This window comes from Embiotoca jacksoni, unplaced genomic scaffold, assembly GCF_022577435.1.
Source record: "Embiotoca jacksoni isolate LCO1_2020_lvr unplaced genomic scaffold, fEmbJac1.0.p SCAF_9, whole genome shotgun sequence".
NCBI classification, from domain to species: domain Eukaryota; kingdom Metazoa; phylum Chordata; class Actinopteri; family Embiotocidae; genus Embiotoca; species Embiotoca jacksoni.
In genome coordinates this window covers 9,823,693-9,844,337 of record NW_027185447.1, presented here as the reverse complement: position 1 = coordinate 9,844,337, position 20,645 = coordinate 9,823,693, and the positions used below count along the sequence as shown (strand labels likewise).

The 20,645-nt window shown below is 42.1% G+C and overlaps 3 protein-coding genes across 3 annotated transcripts; 1 reads left to right on the top strand and 2 right to left on the bottom strand.

Annotated features, from left to right (window-relative positions):
- Positions 1 to 18: 18 nt before the first annotated feature.
- Positions 19 to 5,836, top strand: LOC138193101 (inositol 1,4,5-triphosphate receptor associated 2). The gene is made up of 13 exons (XM_069140909.1): positions 19 to 1,202; positions 1,286 to 1,349; positions 1,447 to 1,519; positions 1,617 to 1,644; positions 2,090 to 2,230; positions 2,343 to 2,474; positions 3,148 to 3,307; positions 3,393 to 3,433; positions 3,542 to 3,592; positions 3,682 to 3,818; positions 3,897 to 4,025; positions 5,096 to 5,203; positions 5,285 to 5,836. Exons 1-13 carry the CDS (start codon positions 1,191 to 1,193, stop codon positions 5,433 to 5,435), a joined length of 1,227 nt encoding a protein of 408 aa, XP_068997010.1. The 5' UTR covers positions 19 to 1,190; the 3' UTR covers positions 5,436 to 5,836.
- Positions 5,837 to 6,107: 271 nt separating this feature from the next.
- inavaa (innate immunity activator a) lies at positions 6,108 to 14,406 on the bottom strand. The gene is made up of 10 exons (XM_069140908.1): positions 14,362 to 14,406; positions 10,116 to 10,212; positions 9,559 to 9,692; positions 9,261 to 9,383; positions 8,934 to 9,168; positions 8,789 to 8,842; positions 8,216 to 8,441; positions 7,621 to 7,770; positions 6,818 to 7,508; positions 6,108 to 6,377 (listed from the first exon to the last, which is right to left on the bottom strand). The coding sequence occupies exons 2-10, from the start codon at positions 10,177 to 10,179 to the stop codon at positions 6,285 to 6,287; spliced, it is 1,770 nt and encodes a 589-aa protein (XP_068997009.1). The 5' UTR covers positions 10,180 to 10,212; positions 14,362 to 14,406; the 3' UTR covers positions 6,108 to 6,284.
- Positions 14,407 to 16,319: 1,913 nt separating this feature from the next.
- Positions 16,320 to 19,213, bottom strand: LOC138193366 (protein FAM107B). The gene is made up of 5 exons (XM_069141363.1): positions 19,190 to 19,213; positions 17,721 to 17,748; positions 17,037 to 17,184; positions 16,772 to 16,916; positions 16,320 to 16,441 (listed from the first exon to the last, which is right to left on the bottom strand). Exons 1-5 carry the CDS (start codon positions 19,211 to 19,213, stop codon positions 16,340 to 16,342), a joined length of 447 nt encoding a protein of 148 aa, XP_068997464.1. The 3' UTR covers positions 16,320 to 16,339.
- Positions 19,214 to 20,645: the final 1,432 nt, after the last annotated feature.

The following is a 20,645-nucleotide window of genomic DNA, read 5'->3' as shown; positions in this document are numbered from 1 at the left end:
CGTTTGATAGGTTCTCAAAGCTTTTTGGGTCTTGTTTCACTTTTTCCGAAATACATTACAACACTTTAAAAGGTTTTTAAAAAGATTTGGACTAATTAGGTAGAAGTATTTGTTTGTATTGAATTTAAAAAAAAAAAAAAAAAAGTAATAGAAATGTTCCCTTGGGCCTGGGTCTGCCTCCTCCTATAAAGTCATTGTTACACGTAGACTACAGTCAAACTGTAAAAGGTACAAGTTTTTATTTTTCACCTATATTTAGCCTCAGAAACGTTGGTCTCGAGTTAACAGCAGAGCAGCTTCACTTTTCCATGTCCAAATGAACACGCACCAAAAAAAAACTGGGTGAAAAAAAAAGTTTAAAACACTTGGGTTTCAGTAAACAAAAATGCATGCAGGTGTCTGCATGAGGAAATCTTTGTTAACCGGTGCTTTAATCTCTTTTAAGATTTCTATCTTGGTAAATATTTCTCTTGTAGAACTTGTATGCAGTAGTTGGTGTGTATCTCGACTAAAAAAAAAAAAAAAAAGTTATTGTTTGCACCAAACATAAAATGATGCCTGAAATGACAATATTTATAGTTAAAACAATTTAAAACCCTTTATGCATTTGGAAATGTTTTTTTTTTTTTTGAAGGGAAACAAACACGTGAACTGAACAGAAGTCATGTAATGGCCTGTGGTGTAACAGCAGGTGTAATATTGCTGCTAATAATGGGATTCATCAGTCCTGACCCACTTGGCTGGTTCATGGAACCATCACACTCTGTGTTGTTAAAGCTTCTCAAAACACCATTTTTGTTTTTCCATGACTCCACCAGTTTAGTTCAGGACAGCCAGATTTGGTTCTTCAGTAATGTTATATAGTTTGATATGTTGACTTCATTCTTATCAACAGATCTCCCCGTCAGTTAGATCCATTTCCTGATTACAGCATCAGAATTTATTTACTACAGATAAATACGCAGCTACCCATGAGCCTCTCGGGGCAGTTGTCCTGCTCTGGTTTGACTGTGGATCTCTTAATAGGATTATCTATTCTCGGTGCAGGAGAAAGCCAGAGGAGGAAATGAATGTGAGAGTATGTCTTATGTATTCAGCCGCAATGAAGAGTCCCCCGTTGATGATGAAGAGGATTTGAATAATTTAATTAGACCATACCAGACTCAAACTTCTGGATTACTCTGGTGAAGATGAACGCTGAGGTGAGTCAAATAATCTACTTGTTCCTGTAGACACTTTATATGTCATGCTTCTGTCTGTGAATAATGTTTCTGAACGTTTTCAGCCCGATGCAGAGACAAACGGGAAAGAACTGCCCACTATGCCGGACAGTGAGGGCAGCGAGGAAGGTAACGGTTTAAAAGAAGTTCCTGGAAGGACAGTCGGTCAGTCTTGTGGCTCTGAATAGAAACCAAATGGCATCTTTTTTTTCTTTTTTTTTAACAGAGAGCAGTCAAGAGGAGCCTCCAAATACAAGCTGGAACGAGCTGTCCATCATTGAGCGTGTCGGCCTCAACAGGTGCAACTTGTGACTGCTACACATCAAGATATTTTGAAATGAACTACATTTGATTTGACCTTTTTATTAAGCTGCCAAACACCTTGTTTTCTGACAGTGTGGAGATGTCAGAGAAAGATCTGGAGGTGAGTCCTCCACACTTCTCACTCAATGTGGGATCAGATGTTTCCCTTTGTTTTAGCTTCAAGTGCTTTTTCATGTATTTGCTGCACACACACACACACACACACACACACACACACACACACTGTGCCACTTGTATGTGCTTTTTATTATTTGAACTATAACCTGGTGTTGTAGGTCTTCAGTTGGAATATTTCTGATCTAGTGTAAAAGTATATCGTCAAAATTACGTTTAGTTTATTTTGTTTAAATCTAGTGCATTTGAATTACAGAAGAAATACTCAGAATTACAGTTTCTTTCATTTTAAAGTAAAAAAAAAAAAAAAATACATCTGAACGAAATATCGTTTCTCGTTGGTCTCAAAATCAGAGAAAACCATAAATATCTGAAATGTAAGTGTGAATGGTAAACCCGCATGAAGTGGATGACTTTGTTTTTGCTGCCAGTCGGCCTTCTCTCAGCTGTCCCTGGCTTTCCGCTGTGATCAGTACACCCTGAAGCAGCGGCTGCAGGCCGAGGAACATGCCCGCAACCTGGCCGAGGAGAACATCCAGCTGGAGCTGACGCTGGGCAGGGAGACCCTGGAGGTACAGTATGTGACAGATGATGTCGAAGTATGTCCCTCATGACCCCCTCCCCCCCTCCTCCCCCCTCCCCCCATGTCAGACAGCAGGCACACCTGTGATTGTGTGTTTTCAGACACTGAAGGGCCTGTGTCTGGACAGTAAGCGCAGTCAGATCCTACAGAGGCTGGAGCTGTCGCTGGACATCTTGGGAGGGACGGTGGAACGAATCTCCAACACAGCGGAGGTGCTCGGTGCTGTGCACCAGGTACACTGACGCTCCTGATTTATCTGTAGATGCTCTTTGATTTCATTTGGTTTTGTGTCATAAGAAACAGCAGAGCAGTGGTGGAAGAAGTATTCAGATCCTTTGCTGAAATAAAAATGCATTTAAAAAAAAAAAGTACACAAGTATGAGCACCAAAATGTAGTTGAAATATGAAAGTAAAAGTCCTATTTATGTCTGATATTAGATTATTAATATTAAAGCGTGTCAGCGGCATGTTGCTGTTGTAGCTGCTTGCAGGTGGAGCTCGCTTGAACTACTTCATATCCATTTTTTTTTTTTTTTTTTTTTTTCCAGGTGTAAAAATGCGATGGCTCGTCAGATGATTATTGGAAGAAAAAACAAAGTTCTGATCCACGAATCTGTTTTCGGTTTTTGGACTGTATCAGACTACATGTAAAACAATATGTCCAATCTCACTTGGAAAGACAGACGTGTGTTCACAGATTTAGAGCATATAAAGAAATCAGTGAACTCATTCAGGAGACCCAAACTCTCTTTGGATTCATACCTTATGGTATCTTAATATTGACCTGCAGCACATAATAAATGAACCTGAGATCTTTAGTCAGTACCTCTGGCTGTAAACTGGCGTTCTGTCCTCACTACACTCAGTGATTTTTTTTTTTGTTTTGTTTGTTTTTGTCTCGTACAGGAGGCTCGAATGAGTCGGGCAGTGGAGCTCATGGTGGCTCATGTGGAGAGTCTGAGGATAAGACACGAGACAAATGTTTCAGAGCTGGAAGAAGCCAAGAAGATGATACAGCAGCAGCAGAACTCCTGCAGAAGCGTCAACAATCCCAGACTCTCACCAGGTTTCCGATACTCTGATGTTTCGTGGTGTTTCTTATTGTTCTGTATTGTGCACAGTCTGTCTGATCACTGGATGTCTTGTTGCAGATCCAGAGGACGGCGAGAACAGAAGGAAAAACGTTCCACAGGTGTGCGGATATTTGGCTTCTTGTACTGTCGAACGTTGGAACAAATACCTTTTCTTTACTTTGATCTGCCTTTTTGTTTCTGCTCTTTCCTCCCTTCTTTTCTTCCAGAACAACAGCCGTCGAAGGGTCAGCATCTCAGTAATTACCAGTGAAACTCAGGTCACCTGGTTTCTTCAGCGAACTCTCCCACTTTATGAACAAACGTGATGATCCATAAACCAACGTGAGTTTCCCTTACGTCTCCACAGGAGAAGAGAAAGCGTGACTCAAAGAAGAGGTCCTCCTCCAGCAAGAAGTCCTCCGCCCGCTGTCCATCTCCCACCCCGAGCTCCGAGTCCAGCTGCTCTGCCGTGACCAAGGACGACAGCTACTCAGTGGACGACAGGTCAACCGCAGACTAAAAACTTCATCCTTCGTGTCCGGATCCTTTGCCGACGTTTAATATCGACATGTTTTGTTTCAGGCCAAATGATCCAGATGAAACTCCATCAGAGGCTTCAGCTGCTCAGTGTCCTCCAGAGTCTCCGCCCGCCCCCGAACCGGAGGGCCCCCCATCGAAACAAGCAACCGCTGGCAAGACCCACGACAAAAAGTACGGCGCTGTTCGTAGATTTTAAGGAGATGGACTAAATAACAGAAACACAACAGCCTGCAGTACTTTCATGAAGCTCTTGACTGTGCAGGATCTCTATATTTGTCATTCTACCACATTACATGAAGTGTTCGTGACTGATGGGCCTGAATAATTTATTCAGGCAGAAACTGTAAATAACAACAGAACTTTTTTTTTTTCAAGAGATTTTTTTTGACTGACAGGCTCTCCGAGCAATGACAAGTCTAAGTATCTGCTGTGGAAAAAGATTACTCACAACAGCAACTATACTAGTTTCACATAATGTTCATCAGATTTTTACACTTCATAGTAGCTTCACTGCATTATCTTTTTATTTATTTTTTTTAAGTTAATTAAAAAGAGGCAATATCGTTTCTATGAATTTTCAGTGTTTCTGTCATAAAATGCAAATCGTGTCAATAGAAGGGCTCAAAATCTCCGAAAGCAAACAAACTAAACAGAAAAAGGAAATATAGTTTGTAGAATTTGAATTTGTCAGTATGATGTGAGTAATGAGATTACTTTGATCTAATCATGATGTCATCACAGTTCGCTTCCATAGTAACCACACAGTCCCTGATATTTGGTCTTATTGATAAGCCTGATAGTAAAAAGTTCAATTTAGTATGTTAAATATTTCAGTTAGCATTCATCTTGCATGGTGCAAAAACCCTGTGTTTTAATTAGGTTTACTATTTCATACAAAGAGGTGGGTTTGTGGGAGGTGGGGAGTGCTCAGTTAACGCCTACAGCTCATTTTGCCCTCAACCGTGGTTCATCCAGCTCTCGTGACATTATATATATATATATATATATAAATACACCGAACTGTGATTAAAAAAAAGTCTAAAATCACCATCCACAGAATCAACAAACACCATTAGATACTTCAGTAAATAGGTATTTTCTTCTTTGTCATTTTGCCTATCTTGTGTCACTGAAATCATTTAATTATAGGCAAACATTTCAGATATGTGACATCATCACAGCTCCATTTAAGAGATGTGACATAATCACAGCTCCATTTAAGACATGTCCCTTCATCACAGCTCCTGTCTGGATACTTTGCGGCAGAGACACAAAGGCAAAGCAGCATTGTCCAAGAGAGGAAAAGAAAAGAAGACAACAAATATCTACAGAAATATCTCTGTGGGCATGTAAGTGAACACAATGTCATTTATTCTTTTAAAGGTTCAGTGATTAATATTATAATGCTACTGACCAGCTGCTCTCTTCAGGTGTGGATCTGTGTGGCGGCAACATCCTCCAACTCACTGGGTGTATCGCTGTCGATGGGCGCTCCTCTTCACCTACCTGTTTGTGCTTTGCTGGTTCATAACGCTGATTTACGTCTTGTGGAAGCTTCAGGATGAAGAACTTGAGCCATGAACTGTTCCGACACACTGTTATCAACACTTTATCTCAATTCTGTCACTATGCTGTGAACGAAGGCTCTGCGTACACAAATATAAAACAGTTTGATGTAATGCTTTTGGTTGTTCATCCGGTGTTTCGAAATACTTTTCTGTTCACCTTTAAGTTAAGAAATCCACAAACGTAACTGATGGTCATATTTTTTTATTATAAATATACAAAAAAAAAATATCAAAACTGATACAATCACTTGGTTAGTAAGAAAACACCATACTGCAGTGAAAACATTCATCAAACTACCATTAAAGGCATCAGTGATTACTTATTAAGATTAATAGCAAATGTTAAAAGTCAGCTTACTTCACATCATGGCTAGACATGTTAAATTTTAACTATATATATATATATAAAAACAACAACAAGTGTTCAAAGGTGTATCATTTTTGTGTGATAATTCTTTATGTTGCAGGGGGGAAACTTTAAATAATAGATAAATATTGTCAAAATTATATTAAAAATGGGGAAGCTTATTGAAAAACTACTGCAGGTGAATTTTATGTGCAAAATGTGTGCCAGCCACAAAGAAAAACGATAAACAGCACGTTTATGATCCATTGGAAACATGTATGACATTGCAAGAGCCTCAATTCACCTCAGATCTACAAAGAAACAAGGTAAAATAAATAAAACTGGCATACCACCTTACGTTAAGTTTTAAATTAATTACCGATTCAGGCACCGATAGGTCCACGTTTTACTGCATCGCGTCGACAAGCGATCTCACAGAGAGTCCGAAGACTTAATAAATACAGAGATAAATAAAGAGCAACGACTGAAAACACTGCAGAGGATGAGAGGTGTCGGCTACACCTGGCTCACGATTTCAGCATCCTCGGCCACAAACCACTGGACCGGAGTCCCGTCAGCAGCTCTCTGGAGAATCACATTACCCGAACCCTGTGAACAAAATCAGCAAGTCAGCGACCACATTAAACTCTCTTGACATACATACAATATATTGTGTAAAGAAGTGCAATTAGCTGATTAGTCTACTAAAATATTATTCATCATTTTTCAGTCCTTTCCAAGTAAAACTGCCCAAAACGTAATGATTCCCGCCTCTCGGTTCTAAGAATTTGCAGCTTTGTTATGGCTTGACCTGATTGTAAACTTACTATCAGTGATTGTGACAGCTGGTTGGACAAACGAGGACTTTTAAGAAATCGAGATGGGCATTTTCGTTCACGTTTTATAGACCAAACAATCAAGAAAATAATGAACACTCTAACTGATGATAAAAGTAGCTGTTAGTTTGCAGGTAATATATCGCCAAGAAAGACTTATTTCCTCCTGTGTGACTTACAACTTCAGACGTGATTCGCGTGTTCGGTACCAACCTGTTTAAACGGAGGCAGGTGAGGTGAAGCGGGGCTCGTAACACTCAGCGAGCTCTGCTGCTCCCCGCAGCCTGGCCGTAACTTCTGCAGCTGGTTCCTGTGATGCCAGGACTTCAGCTCCTCTGACACGATCTCCCTGGGCATCAGCCTGATGGCATGGTGCGGGTACTCTCTCAGCGAGGGCGTCCGCACCAACCTGGTGTAAGGCGGGGGGTGCTTCGGGACGCTCCTCGGGGGAGACGCTCCCTCCTGCCACGGTTTTAGCTGTGGGCTGCGTGTCGCAGCAGGAGCAGACAGGAAGCACTTCCCTGTGTCCGGGTCGTGCGGGGAGAGGGGCCCGACCTCCGCCGTGGCCCAAACGTGGCTGGACTGAGACTGGCTGGTGTTGTTGTGCGGGCTGGGGAAGCCGGAGAGCCCTTTCTTCTGCGCTCCAAAGTGGAAGCCGTAAGGCGGGGGGGAGAGCTTAGGGATCTCAGTGGGTCCGTCCCTGCCGGGAGAGCTGATGTAGGAGGAGGAGGAGTGCTCCGAGCTGCTGTCCTCAGAGCTGGACAGGTAAGGGCGCAGGGGAGAGTACTCCGGAGAGCGCACCATGAAGTCAGCAATGCAGCGCCGCTGAGGCAGCCTGGCTCGCCCTCGACTGTTCTCCGAGCTGAACCGCTCCATGTCGGCACACTGCTTTTTTTTGGGAAGTCTGAGAAGACACATCATGTAAAATTGTGAAAATCGTCCTACACAACATCGTGGCTACGCTCTTCGATCGCTCCGTTAATGTGTGCTATTCTGACATGACCTTCTCCGTGTACCTGAAGGACTGGGAGTACTGTCGGCGTACGAGCAGCTCTGGAGTGGAGGGGGCGCTGGTGGAGTGGTTGTGACGCAGAGCCGAGTTCTTCACAAACTGAGTGAGAGGAATCCTGCTGCTCTCTGCAGACACCTGGGTTCCTGCTGGACTACTGCAAACAACAACAACAGCAGCAGGAGCAATGACGTGAGAAATGCAATGCTTCCCGCAGGAGGAACTGTTCCCGCGCGTAACCCCTGACAACGCGTGCAGCATTACACGTAAATCGGGACTTTGACTTACAGATTTCTTCTGTTAAAAGTCAAAGTAAAAATTCTTCTTTCAAAGCAAGCTGAGAAATACATACATCAACCGGGATGCTGACATTAATTTGTAGGCATTTGTACTGTTTTGGCACACCGACCTGAAAATATGTATTATCCAAACAGCTACAAGCTGTTTAAACAAATCCTGCACTTTTCTCTCCGATAGTAATGATAACCGTATGATATGAAAAACATCGGTGTATTTACGTGTTGTTACATTTAGGCGAGGTGCATCTTCGTGAAGTAAAACCTCAGCATATTTGTGTGTCTGACGGCACTTCAGACTCTTACCTGGACCTGCTGCTGGAAGCAGACGGAGGTTTCGTGGCCCTCTGGTAAGGCTGGTCCAGACTGGACTCTTTCCACGGAGAGTTCTGGATGGGAGAGCGCTCGTACTCCACACTGAGCTGGCTTGAGGACTGATGGGTCGACTGCAGGGTCTTGCCTGACAGCTGGAGCGGTTCTGAATAGGAAGTCCCCAACACTGGAGGTGAGAGGGGGCCGGGCGAGTCCACATCTGAGAAGGGTCAGACAGAACATTAAAGTTGTTGTTTTTTTCTCACAGGTTTTACAAAAAGATTTCATAAAATCACATCTGAATACAAAAAAACTGGTGCAATCCTAATTAATATTTTTTTTTACATTGAAATGAAATAAAATAAAAAAATAAAAAATGCATTTCAATTTAGTCATGAGTGAGAATTCATTTCAGTTCAGCACATTTGAAATAATATGGATGTCCGTGTGCTACTTTGAAACTGACGCCACCATACTGCTCCAAAATATTTCTAATCTGCACCTTATAATTCATACTTCTTCGTACTAAATATAGAAATATACAAGTGTAAATGTACTTCAACTCACCATCATCCAGAGCCACCACATCAGAGAGGGAGCTGTCATCAGACATGCACAGATCTGAGAACAGAAATCAAAAATGTTTAAGGTTTTCCCTGAACCCGCGCAGTGTTGCACAGATTGGCCTGAAGGGGGCGGCAGCGTCACTCGCCTTTGTTTTGGCTGGCTGAGCTGGTGACGCGCGGTGAGTTGCACTCGCTCTTGATCCTGTGCTGGAGCACGGCGTCCTGCAGGTCCTTCACTTTCTTCTCCTCCCTCTTGCACTGCTGCAGCCGGCTCTTCTTCTGTGGTTTGCTGAGGTTATATTCAAGGGACAGTTTGCGGGCCGCCTCGTAAATCTGCCGCTGAAGAGCCAAGTCCGTTTCTAGTGCTTGCAACTCTGAATCCTGCAATGAAGACAAATTCTGACATTTAGTCTTGGTTGATTAATAGATGATGACTTTCTCCGTGAGCAGTTAACACTGATGGGGGTCTGTACCTGTGGGTCCACATGGATCAGACCTTCATCCAGCTTGAATGAAGCTCCGATCCTCCTCCGAACCCGTGGTGGCTTCTCATCTGGCATCAGAGGATAGTCTGATGGCAGTGTGCCGGTCAGCTCCTGAGAAGACAAAATAAAAGAATTGATTACAAAAAAAAAAGGCAAATTTAGGACCATTACACACACACAATACAGTCCTAACCATTTTATTTAGAGCCATTATAAAGTTTATGAAAACGAATCGAGACACAAGATATTTTCTTGTGGTGTACCTACTCTTCCAGGAGTTACTTACCGCCTCCCTGATGCAGAGTTTTCGCAGCTCCAGCAGGCAGAGCTCCAGACGCTCCTCCAGAGACTGGTGCTTCAGTTTCAGGGCTCTAGTGTGGGTGGTCAGGTCCTTCAGCGGGGAAGTGGGGCTGTCTGGACCTGCAGTGCGCATAAAGATCAGGCTTTTCTCGTCGGCTTCCGGACCAGCCATAAAAGTAGGAATATTTTCTACACTAAATAGCATTTTCGACTATATTTGAACAATACATATAGTACTTGTATCACTACTGCTGGTGCCAAGTGATATTTAGACAGTGTTTTTTTTTTTATTTTCTTGCCACTGAGAACATCTCGTTTAAAGCTCTTCGATGAAATTATCAGTTTTCTTATGCATTTGTGTAAAAAAATGAACACCGGTGACATGTTTCGGGTTTTTTTTTTTTCCTCTCAGACATGAATACTGGCGCTCGCCTGAAAATCCAGCACAGGTTGAGCTTTTATTAGCAGTAACATCACCTTTTAAAATGAATCAGCACATGTGACATGGTAATGTGTGGGGTATTTCTTTAGCGTCGTCCTTACCAGAGTGCACAATAATCCCACTGTCAGTGTCACTGATCTCCTCTTTACTCTCCACGGCCGTCATCCTGACTGTCTCCTCTTGAGTTTCTTTAAAAACCTGTTTTAATGAGAAAAGTGTCTTCACATTAGTGAAATGAGATTGATCACTTTGAAGAGGGATATATTCTCCTGTTGTTTTCCTACCACGTGGCTTCATTCATTCTCACTCTGCTGCTTTACTTAACAAAAGTGAATGACTGGCAAGTGATCTTTTTACACACTTATCCACGCAGCTCTCCGCCTCCCTCCTCCTTTCGCCCTCCCGTGCTCAATCACAAAAGGGGCAGACCCCCACGGTTGACTCGGCACATGTGCGGGGGGGGGGGGGTTAATCTGAATCGCGGTGCCATGGCGACGGGGCACGGCGCGGCTGGCTAGGGGGAGCGTGTCGCTGTGAGGCGTGTCAGAGGGCGTTTAAAGAGCCCGGACCCCGAAAAAAGAAAGCAGATGGCAGCGGGAATTACCCCACTCATGGGCTGCACCTGTTCCCCCCACCCCCCCCTACACACACACCCCTCCCTCTGTTCCTATTCAACCAGTGTCCAGAAAACCCTCTGGGGGCTTTGAAGTGGAAGAATGTCTCAATGCTGGGCTTGTCCCCGCAGCATCAGATCACCAGGTCCCCGCTGACTCCCGGGCGATGCCGCCCGTTTCACCAACACACTTCTCACAGGCACAATTCACGTTTACGGCCCGCTCCGCTCCATTGTTGCTCTGCCGCAAACATGTGACTGGCAATAAACAAAAACGAGCGGCGGAGTGAAACGACAGCTAGTAGAGATAAACAGTGACAGCAACAAATTGGAGATATGATTTACAGATGAGGCGTTTTAAATCAGGCCAGGAGTCTGTTTGGGTGAAACCACCTTCGGGTGCAAAGGACAACTTCCAAGATAAAGCCGCGTTGTATTTTCTCAAGTTTCTCGTGATTAAAAGACGCCATTAGTTTAAATGCCGCTTAATCATAAAAGCGTAGCTCATAAACTTGACGACTCCAGAAGATCCTCTGTGTTAATATCTTGTAAACAAAACTCCTATAAGCAAATACGTATTCAGGAATAAAGGGGAGGAAAGACGACATGAAAACGGACACCGCATGAGAGAATGTGTTGCTAAGGCTTCTGGGTATAATCCTCAGCTCCTGTCTCAAAGCTGTGTTTGGAGATCAGTATCAGGCCTTTTCCTGTAGGGACGAGGAAGACCCAGATCCTGTGTGAATGAGAACCTTCTCCAACAGGATATTATTGTGAATCCCACTGGTCTGACCCATTCACCACAGCAACTCATGTGAACTGACACAGCTACGAGCAGTCAGTAGCACAATGAGGCACAGCGAGGCAGCTCGAGTCAGTAAAACAACACTACAACAAAGGCCCTGTATCCACCAAGCGGCCTCAATAATCTGCTGCGGGCGCAATATCTGCTGACAACTCAGACTTGAGCAGCGTTGTTGGGCCAATATCGAGACAAGGCTCGCAGTGAGAGCCGGAGAAAGGAACGGCGTTAAGTGTTCAGCGTACGAGGTCGGGGCCCGCTGTACTCTCGTGGCTCCATGCTGCAGCAATCTAAAACTAAAGACGTCTACAGGAATCCGGTCTGGTAATCAGAGACAGGCAGGGTAATGTGGGATTTACCCACTTACACCCCATAACTGTCTGAAGACTTTCACAAGAGTCTGTGGTCGGAGGTCTAGGCCGAGAGAGTGGGTGGGTGGGTGGATGAGTATGGGTGAAAGTCTCACTAGAAGTTGCAGCTTATTGGCAAAATGCTGATGCCATTTGTCACGGCTTTCATAACAACCTGGAGTCGAGGGAGTGTTGAAATTATGCTGTTAGGAAGAGCCAAAAAACAAGAGTTTTCTTGCTCGAGTGTAACAGAACTCATAGTCCATTTCCTGCAGGCTTGGCTGCCGATAGCACAGTCTCCACCCGCCATACCTGACGGACGCAGTCATAACATCTCAAATGAGCGGAGTGTGTTATCTCGCAAATGATGACCACCTAGAAACGTGTCAGGGATGGGAGTTGACAGTCCCACCCGTCCTCACCGTTCCCCGGACCGTGACGGCGTAACATCTACGGAAGTTGATGTTTATGGCAGGAGATCATGATGTGGATTTACTGTCTCCCAGACTTCCCCCACCACCCTTTCCCATGAGCCTTTGGCGCTGCGTGCTCCTGGATTGCCGCCACCAGCACCGTGCTCATTACCACTGTGGTCGGCCCTGGAATTACCAACGGGGACCAGCCTCGCCGAGGAAACAGCGAGGGTTGCCTGAAACCAGACCGAGGCCTTTTCGAACCCTGTAATTAAGATTCTCCACTGAGTGCTGATACTATGGAAGAAACCAAACGACTTTACAGCATGCCTTATTTCAGAGTCTGATGAAAAGCCAAAACCCATTCAGCAAAATGGATCCACTCTGCACACAATATGGACTGCTGGAAGAAAAGTGCATCAATGTGGGGGAGCGGCAGGCGAAGTGTTGTGTTACAGAGCGCGTCACTGGAGTGAGATCTTTGCCTTCAGAAGCAGCGCTGAGTGTGGAAAGTCCACAGGCTGCTACAAAATGCAGACAGTAGGCTGACATAACACATCACAGTCTGTGTCAAAGACTTAAACACTGTCAGCCTGTTTTCTTGGCCAACATTCATTCAAATCTACACTGTTAAGGAGGGCAGGCATCTTAGTTTTTCAGCAAAGACAATGCAGGGGTAATAATTACCATGCCGGCCTGCTCTCAGTCACTGGAGGCCATATGCTGACCAGACACATCAGCTCAGTCACAGCCCAATGACGGAGTAAATACAAGAAGAGATGCTCCATTGTTCCCCAGAGGCTGATGGGCTGGCCGGGGATCATGACACCTTGTCCCTCCGAGTCATCATTTCTGAATCCTCTGAATGAACACTGATGGTCACCTCAGGCCAACAGCAGGATGTGGTTACAGCTTTTCACCCTCAAGTGCCCACCACTGACAAAAGACCCGGAGGGACTCCAGGGGAGCAAAACAACACAGCGGTGTTGTCTTCAGCACCCCAGTAACACCTCATGTCTGTCAACATGTGGACTGGAGGAGACTGTTTGCTCGCCTGCCGCGGACACAAACAACTACCACCGACCAGCCTGTTGCCCCGCATAAGGCCTGCAGTGTTATTTATCTGTGAAAGCGTCCTATCCATGGCACAAAAGGGAGCAGATGATGTAGGGCCGAAATAACAATTACTTTGCCCATTATTTTCTAGATTAATCGATTAACTTTTCGGTCCATATAATGTCAGAAAATGCTGAAAAATATCAAAATAGTGTTTCCCAAGGTTCAAGGTGCAGCCTTAAATGCCTTGTTTTGTCCCGACCAACAGTCCAAAAATCAAAAGATGTTCAATTTATTGTTATTTAGGAATAAAGAACCCGATTTTAAAACGGTGGAATAAACAGTTTTAGCCTTTTTTTTTTTCATTTAATAATATGACACAAAACAATTCATCGATCAACAGAACAGTTGAAGATCAATTTTTTTGTTCTACCAACTGATCAATTTATTGACTAATTGTTGCATTTCTAGTTGTAATACTGCTTCAATAATTTAACAGACAAATAAACATTTCAAAGTACTACATTTACAGCTCAAGTATCAAAATTAAACATTGTAATAATGCAGAATGGTCCCTATCAGACTATATGGTAATATTGTTATGAGTGATGCATTAACATGTAAAAAGCATAGTAGAACAATGTGAAGCCAAATCAAACTACTTCACATACTCATGGACAGGTTAATCTAAACTATTACATTATATATCGTATTTATTTTTTGAACGTAACATTTTAATCTGATAGGTGACTATTGCAGTAAAGTAAAAAAAGTACCATATTTCCATCTGTTCTGTGGTGTAGTAACATTAAACGAAAGTATTAAAGTAAATCACAAGTGGCTGATGACTGTAGTTAAGTACTGAACTCGATTAAATGTACTCAGTTACTGAAGAGGAGTGAACACGTATCATAATAATATGTCCCTTGGAGGTGTTTGCTACTTCATTTTAGCTCACTGCTCTGTAACATTTCTCCAGTTTAACCACTTTTAAAAACATCCCGCTTCATCCTACCTGAATTGTTTACTACTAACGCGGCAGCTTCCTCTCTGTCCCGTGTTTTTATCTTTATATTACGACGTAAACCTACAGAAAATAGTTTGAACTCTTACCTTGTAGTTAGAGGTCTGCTCCTCTACAGCATCCTCACTGAAGCATCAAGAGTTGTTACTTTCTCCGGTCAGATGCGAGACAACCGCTTGAGACATCTGTTTCAGAAGACTCCACTTTTTCGATCAAAGGGGATACGCTTTATTGATTTATGCTAAGGTATTTCTATTTACAAAAAAAACTTCCACTTGCATTTACTTATATTTTCTTGAAACGGTATTGTTTTTTTTGTATATCCGCTCAAACTTGCATTTCATTTCACTTAAACGGTAAAGGTCACACGTTTTGGTACACTGTTCTCCCCGGACTCTCTTTAGATGGTTTGGTCCAACGCTGCTGACTTTCCAGACACGCTCGCCGTATTGACACTGCACGCGACTCACGGAGGGGGCTTTTAATTTGAAAAGGTGCACAAAAGAAGAGGGATGGCGGCAGGGAGAGGCAAGTTTTGGTAAAAATAAAATAAAAAAAAAACCCACAAGACAGCTGGCAAGGAAGTGAACAAGACCACATTTACTTATTTCCTCGATGATGATGATGATGATGATGAAAAACTGTGACCAAAATGTGACGTGTGAGCCAACACGAACCACCCATTCATTTAACAGCCCAAGAATACGTTAAAACATATTTATATTGCAAAGACAAATGTACTTTTGATTGAGTTTACATTGGAAGATGTATTTTAACGAGGCAGTATTTGACCTGCTAATGCTGAGTAGACGGTTTTCTACTGTGGCATAATTTATAGCATTTAATTTGTTTATCATATTTAATTAATTATTGATGACATTAGTCCTTGTTGTATCTTGGGGAGTGATTAAAAGTAACTACTAGGTGATCAACCTGGTATATACAATTTTGGATTATGAGAATATAAAACATGATGCAGCAACAGCATTAAGATGCATCTTACACTTTCATGCAATAATATGATAATATTAACGCACATAATACATACATTTACAGGTCACTTTACGAGTATTTTAATTTGTACGTATTTAAAAGTACTATTTTCTTATGTTGATAGTATGTAATATTTGTATGTGAGATTCCGATAAAATAAGTTGCTAAAACAGCAAAAAGGCTACTTTCATCAGCCATCAGGCGGTGGTTTCTGTGACTTTCCCAAATGTCTCCAGTGCCTTAACCAGACCCTTGGGTATTCCTAGCCTATATATCCTGAAAAGCCTCCTCCAGATGGCCTGTGCTTTCTCCTCGCATCCCGTGATGGAATGAAAAGATCAGCTAATTAAACAAAGTCCCATATCCATGTGAAAGAAGCGTGAGAGTCCTCAGGGAGAAGAGCTGCATGAAGATCAATCCCCAATGCTTTGAATGGTGTCCGGCACCACAACACATCGCTGCAAACCATAAAGCCTTTATTTCCACAGCACACAGACATACTAAAAATAAAAAGTCACAACAGAAACATATGACCAAAGATGCACATTTATATTGCTGGGGGCTTTTATTGATAGAAAACAGTGGTGTTGAAAATGTTTCTGTTTGCGTAGCGGTCTTACAAAGTAAAGAATCAGGCTAAATTGATGTGTCCCTTTTAATGACTAAAACAATAAGACGGGTTCATGCTCCTTCAATCCAGGAAGACGAATTGGGAAAACTGATTTGAAAAAAAAAAAAAAAAAGTATAATGACCATACAAAACATAAAAAATATCGAGCCTTAGAACAGAAGTAGCTTTCTCTTAACCAATATTAATCCACATAATTCTGAATACAAAAATGAGCACTTCTGTTCCCTGATGACAAACAGATTATTTTGGCCTGGTATGAATGATTCTTTACACAAATTTTTATATTTCAAAATGCAATTTTAAATGCACTAAGAAATGTGAAGCAAGCTGGTGCTTGTGGGATGAATTTTTTTTTTTGTATGTGTAGATCAGCAGTCAGTGAACATATAGCTTTAGGGCCATCATGGTGAGATGTTGCGGGGGCTGATGGGAGCCTTGGGACCTCACTGCTCAAACGTCTGTGTGCGCCTCAGGTTGTCCTTTACACGGACAAACTCCGGGATCTTCTGCTCGTCCTCCCGCCGCCTTATCTCCTCCTGCTCGTACTGGAAAAACCAAGGACACATCAGCATATCAGCTCTCAGCCCGGCAGCGTCACCCGCAGTTTACCCTCACAACGTTTCCATCACCAAAGTTTAAAAAGAGTTTGTAGATGTCCCAGGATCTAAATGTCACTATATTCAGGAGACTCTGCCATAAAGTAAAGGTATTACTATTATTAATATAAATATGGCTATGGAAATTTCATGACTTCAAATTATGTCAAACCCTCTCAACACTAACAGATCCCACATGAGTTTTAGCCCAAAGTGAATATAGATGTATTTTAACAATACTTTTTGAACTCTCTCAGCTGTGTGTTATATGTCTCTGACCGCTTGAAGTTTCTGCTGCCTCTTGCGGAGCTCCGTCTCCAGGTCTGAGGGCCGCCGTTGTGCCATCTCCTCTTCTTTGTGAAGCTCTAATCTGCGTTGCTCCAACACTCGCGTCAGCTCTGGTTTCTCCTCCAGCAGCAGGCCCCTGTACGTAAAGTCAGAGCCACAGTTACACACTCAAACACAAACCACCTGCCCTGCTCTGTTTCAGTTGCAACATTTAGACCAGAGAGTGAAAGTGTTTTCAGTGTTTGACCTCCTTTACCGTTTGTGACTGAGCAGCAGCTCCCGGTGCAGGTTCTGGTAGGTTGGCGGGTCTGCAGAGGACCCATTCAGTCTCCTGGGTTGAACAATCTCGTCACCGTTGGAGCCTGCCGACTGACGGTACAGAGTCGCATGGCCAACGGAGATTTCTGAGGAACACATGTACAGTAAATACATATAAATCCTCAGGTCAGATAAATTACTACAAAAATAACCAACTATAGATTATTCGTAAAAGGAACAAACAGAAAAATGTTTGACTTACTTCAACTACTGGCCTAAATGCTAATAGATTTTGTATATTCTTGATTATTTGAGTCACAAAGTTGTTAATTAATCAAAAGGAAACACATCTAATAATTTCAGTGACACTTTGGCTATTTCAATTTAAAAACAAAATAAATCACATTACTTATTCAGAAATATTCAACTATTATGGAATCAGTTTGTTTTCACTTTGTACTTAATGATAAATGTAATTCTATTAAATTAATTCTGATCTAACAATCAGATGTGGCCAAAATAATATCAAAATATCATTCAAGTATATTTCCAAAGATGCAGTATTTGATATATTGAATAGATTAAATATCTTTTTAGTAACATGTCAGTGATACTGCTTTCAATCAAATATTCTAATCCATCATCAACTGTATGTGGACTTGTTTTTATTTTCGTGTTTTACCTTTTTTGTGATGTCCATATCCTGGTTTCTATGAAATTTGAAGGGTAAGAAAAAAAAGAAAGTAAAACCCTGTTAGAAATTTCACAAGTAAATCATTTGACAGTGACTACCTGAGCTAAACATGATACACTGACGTACTGAAACCGGTTTGTCAAAACATCTTTATTTTGCTCTTCCCTGATTGGACAGAGGGTATAATTAGATAAAGGCTAAAAGAGAGAGTGCCTGCTGTGCTGCTTAAGCAGGTGAGCTGTGTTTACAACGGTGATATAACAGCTCTGTCAGACAGTCAGACAGTCATGTAGCTTCAGCCTTACAGTGTCTTTGGCAAAACATGAATATATTTATAAAGCATTACTATATCTTAATTAATTAACATAACAACAGGGATGAAAGCTTGGCACGACACACTATAACACAATCAGATAGATGTATCTGCCACACCTACTGAAACCAGATAGCAGGAGAAAAGGGACACATTGAGCAGTGAGCAGATGGTAGATGCCGTTGTGACTGTTCTGACAAAGACAAAGTCAAGCCAGCGTATAAGACAAAGTCTCTGTCATAAACTGTACTAAAGCTGGACATTATGAGCCTCAGGCAGTATTTAGGATCATGCCTTTTACTGTTCCTGTCACCTACATAAGCCTCCAGATCCTGTTGTTCTTCGGGCCCCTGCTGGGTGGTTGAGCTGGGATACAACCTGCCAGGTGTCTGACCTGATGAACGCTACTGTTCCTTTCATGCCTGCAGGGCAGCGATGGATTAAAATCACTCCACCTGATTTCAAAATTTCTCCAACCAGCTGCCACAGAGCTTTGAACTATATTGTCACAAGCTGACTCTTCTATGTAGCAGTGAGATACTAAGGAACACAGTATGGCGTAGACAAAGATAAATAAATAAAAATGGTTTCATTTTAGTCCATTAATCTCTGTATTGTAGCTGTCAGATGACTACCTTCCTTGTTTTTTTTTTAAGCTCGTCACCCTGGCGTATAATTATCCAAACCCTCAGAAGACCTTATAATGTAATTATGTTGACCATGCTGCATCCATTAAAATAGCAACAACAATGCTTTTATATTACAGCAGTGTTATCTCACAGGTGTCTTGTACAACATGAGGCTCCATTGGTTGTCAAACCTGACCTGAGAAATTGAAGATTTAAATGTGTGCACTATCAAAACATATACAATAGATCATGTGTTGAATATCCTCAGATATTCATAAACATGAATGACAACACACACTATCCTGAAGGTATGTTTTTGTCATAGCATAAATAACATGAAGCCGTATGGAACGTCTCCACACAGAAATCTAAATGAACCACCACTGTAAAGTCACTGAGGCTACGACCTGACCAAAAGTCAGCTAAACCCGTGACAGATGGTCACCAACCAGACGCTGGCCTCTCGCTCACCAGTCAGCAGTGATGCCGTCAGAAAACAATTTGCAGGAACTCACTTTTTTTGCAGTTGACCCCTCCATGGCAGGATGGTGGAGGTCCACTGTTTGTGTCCAGTTACAGTGTTCCTGATTTAGTTCATTGTTAAAAGAATTACACGTCCTCTTTCAGTCTCTCTGTTGTCTGCTTCTCTGCTGCAGCCAAGGCCAACATATTGTTGTTGATTAGTGCTCCACAGACTCAATGTGCCACCTAGCAGTGGTCACTAGTGGTAGTAGACACTGAAATCTCATTACGCCATTCAAGATTACCTCACAGCCCCCACTGGGGATAGGACGCTAGATTAGTTAATTGCCGCTGACACAAATGCAGCTTAAAACCGGCCTAGCACAGTACTGTTACCAGACGACTCCTCTAGCACTCATCTATACTGACAGAGCCTGCAGCAACAAAGAGTTTCAGATGAATCAACATATAGTGTGAAGAAGTCCGTTTTTTCACTCTGTTGTTTTTTTTTTTTTCTTCGGGACTTAGAACAAAAGTCTAACAGTTAGTTGCAGTACTGTGTTTCCTACATTTAAACATCAGCAGTGTCCAATCAACATTCTCAAAAAAGTGCTTCTCAAAGGTCACACTGCATATGCAACAGACAAACTAAGCAACACCCCACAGCAGCCCAAAATTAAATACTATGAGCTTTATTTCATATTTGTTTGTTAATCTAAAATGACAACACAGGGGTTACATGACCTATGTCAAAGAAATGAAACATTTGTCATTCATATAGGACATCCAGCCAATTGGCTAATTTCTTGCTCCATTCACTGATTCGGCATGTAAAACGTCTAAACAAATTTGGATATGAACAACAGAATAGGCCCAAAAAAGAGAGACATGTTATACGTGTGCACTGCATGGGCATGTGACCAGTTGATTCTTTCAAAACACACTATTCACATTTTTGTTGATTTTGAAGCCAGATAATTGTTTGTGTGTGTGTGTGTGTGTGTGTGTGTGTGTGTGTGTGTGTGTGTGTGTGTGTGTGTGTGTGTGTGTACTTTAAATTCACATTTCGTTTTTGCACAAATTCATGTGGTTTGTGAGCCTTTTACTGAACAACCTTATTTTGATAAACTGACAGGTTATACATATAAACAATACATATATACAACCCACTCTGTGTATGTATTTATGTATGTATTTACAACCAAAGCAGTCTTTTCCTTAATCAAAACTGACAAATGCTCCAATACCACGTTTATATCAGTGAAACCTACTTCAGCTAAAAAAATATGCTATAAAACTACTTTTTGTCTTTGCTTTATATATATATATTCCTACAGTTTGAACTGAGGACCATGTCATTCCTTTTTCATTCATTGTATGTGTAAATGTTATGAGAAATCCATTTTTGGAATATGCTGTGACAGCAGAATTTTTTTTTATTTTTTTTTAACACAGCCCACATATTAAATAATTAGTTGTTTTTTTCAATTATATTTCCAATACATTTAC

Coding starts and splice junctions, on each gene's coding strand:
- LOC138193101 (XM_069140909.1), top strand. Junction 1,350..1,446: donor CAGTGAGGGCAGCGAGGAAG/GTAACGGTTTAA, acceptor TTTTTTTAACAG/AGAGCAGTCAAGAGGAGCCT. Junction 4,026..5,095: donor GGCAAGACCCACGACAAAAA/GTACGGCGCTGT, acceptor CCTTCATCACAG/CTCCTGTCTGGATACTTTGC.
- inavaa (XM_069140908.1), bottom strand. CDS start 10,179: ATGACGGCCGTGGAGAGTAAAGAGGAGATCAGTGACACTGACAGTGGG. Junction 9,384..9,558: donor AACTCTGCATCAGGGAGGCG/GTAAGTAACTCC, acceptor TTGTCTTCTCAG/GAGCTGACCGGCACACTGCC. Junction 8,843..8,933: donor CTCAGCCAGCCAAAACAAAG/GCGAGTGACGCT, acceptor TTCTGTTCTCAG/ATCTGTGCATGTCTGATGAC.
- LOC138193366 (XM_069141363.1), bottom strand. CDS start 19,213: ATGGAGGGGTCAACTGCAAAAAAA. Junction 17,749..19,189: donor AGGGGTCAACTGCAAAAAAA/GTGAGTTCCTGC, acceptor CAAATTTCATAG/AAACCAGGATATGGACATCA. Junction 17,185..17,720: donor ATATGGACATCACAAAAAAG/GTAAAACACGAA, acceptor TGTGTTCCTCAG/AAATCTCCGTTGGCCATGCG.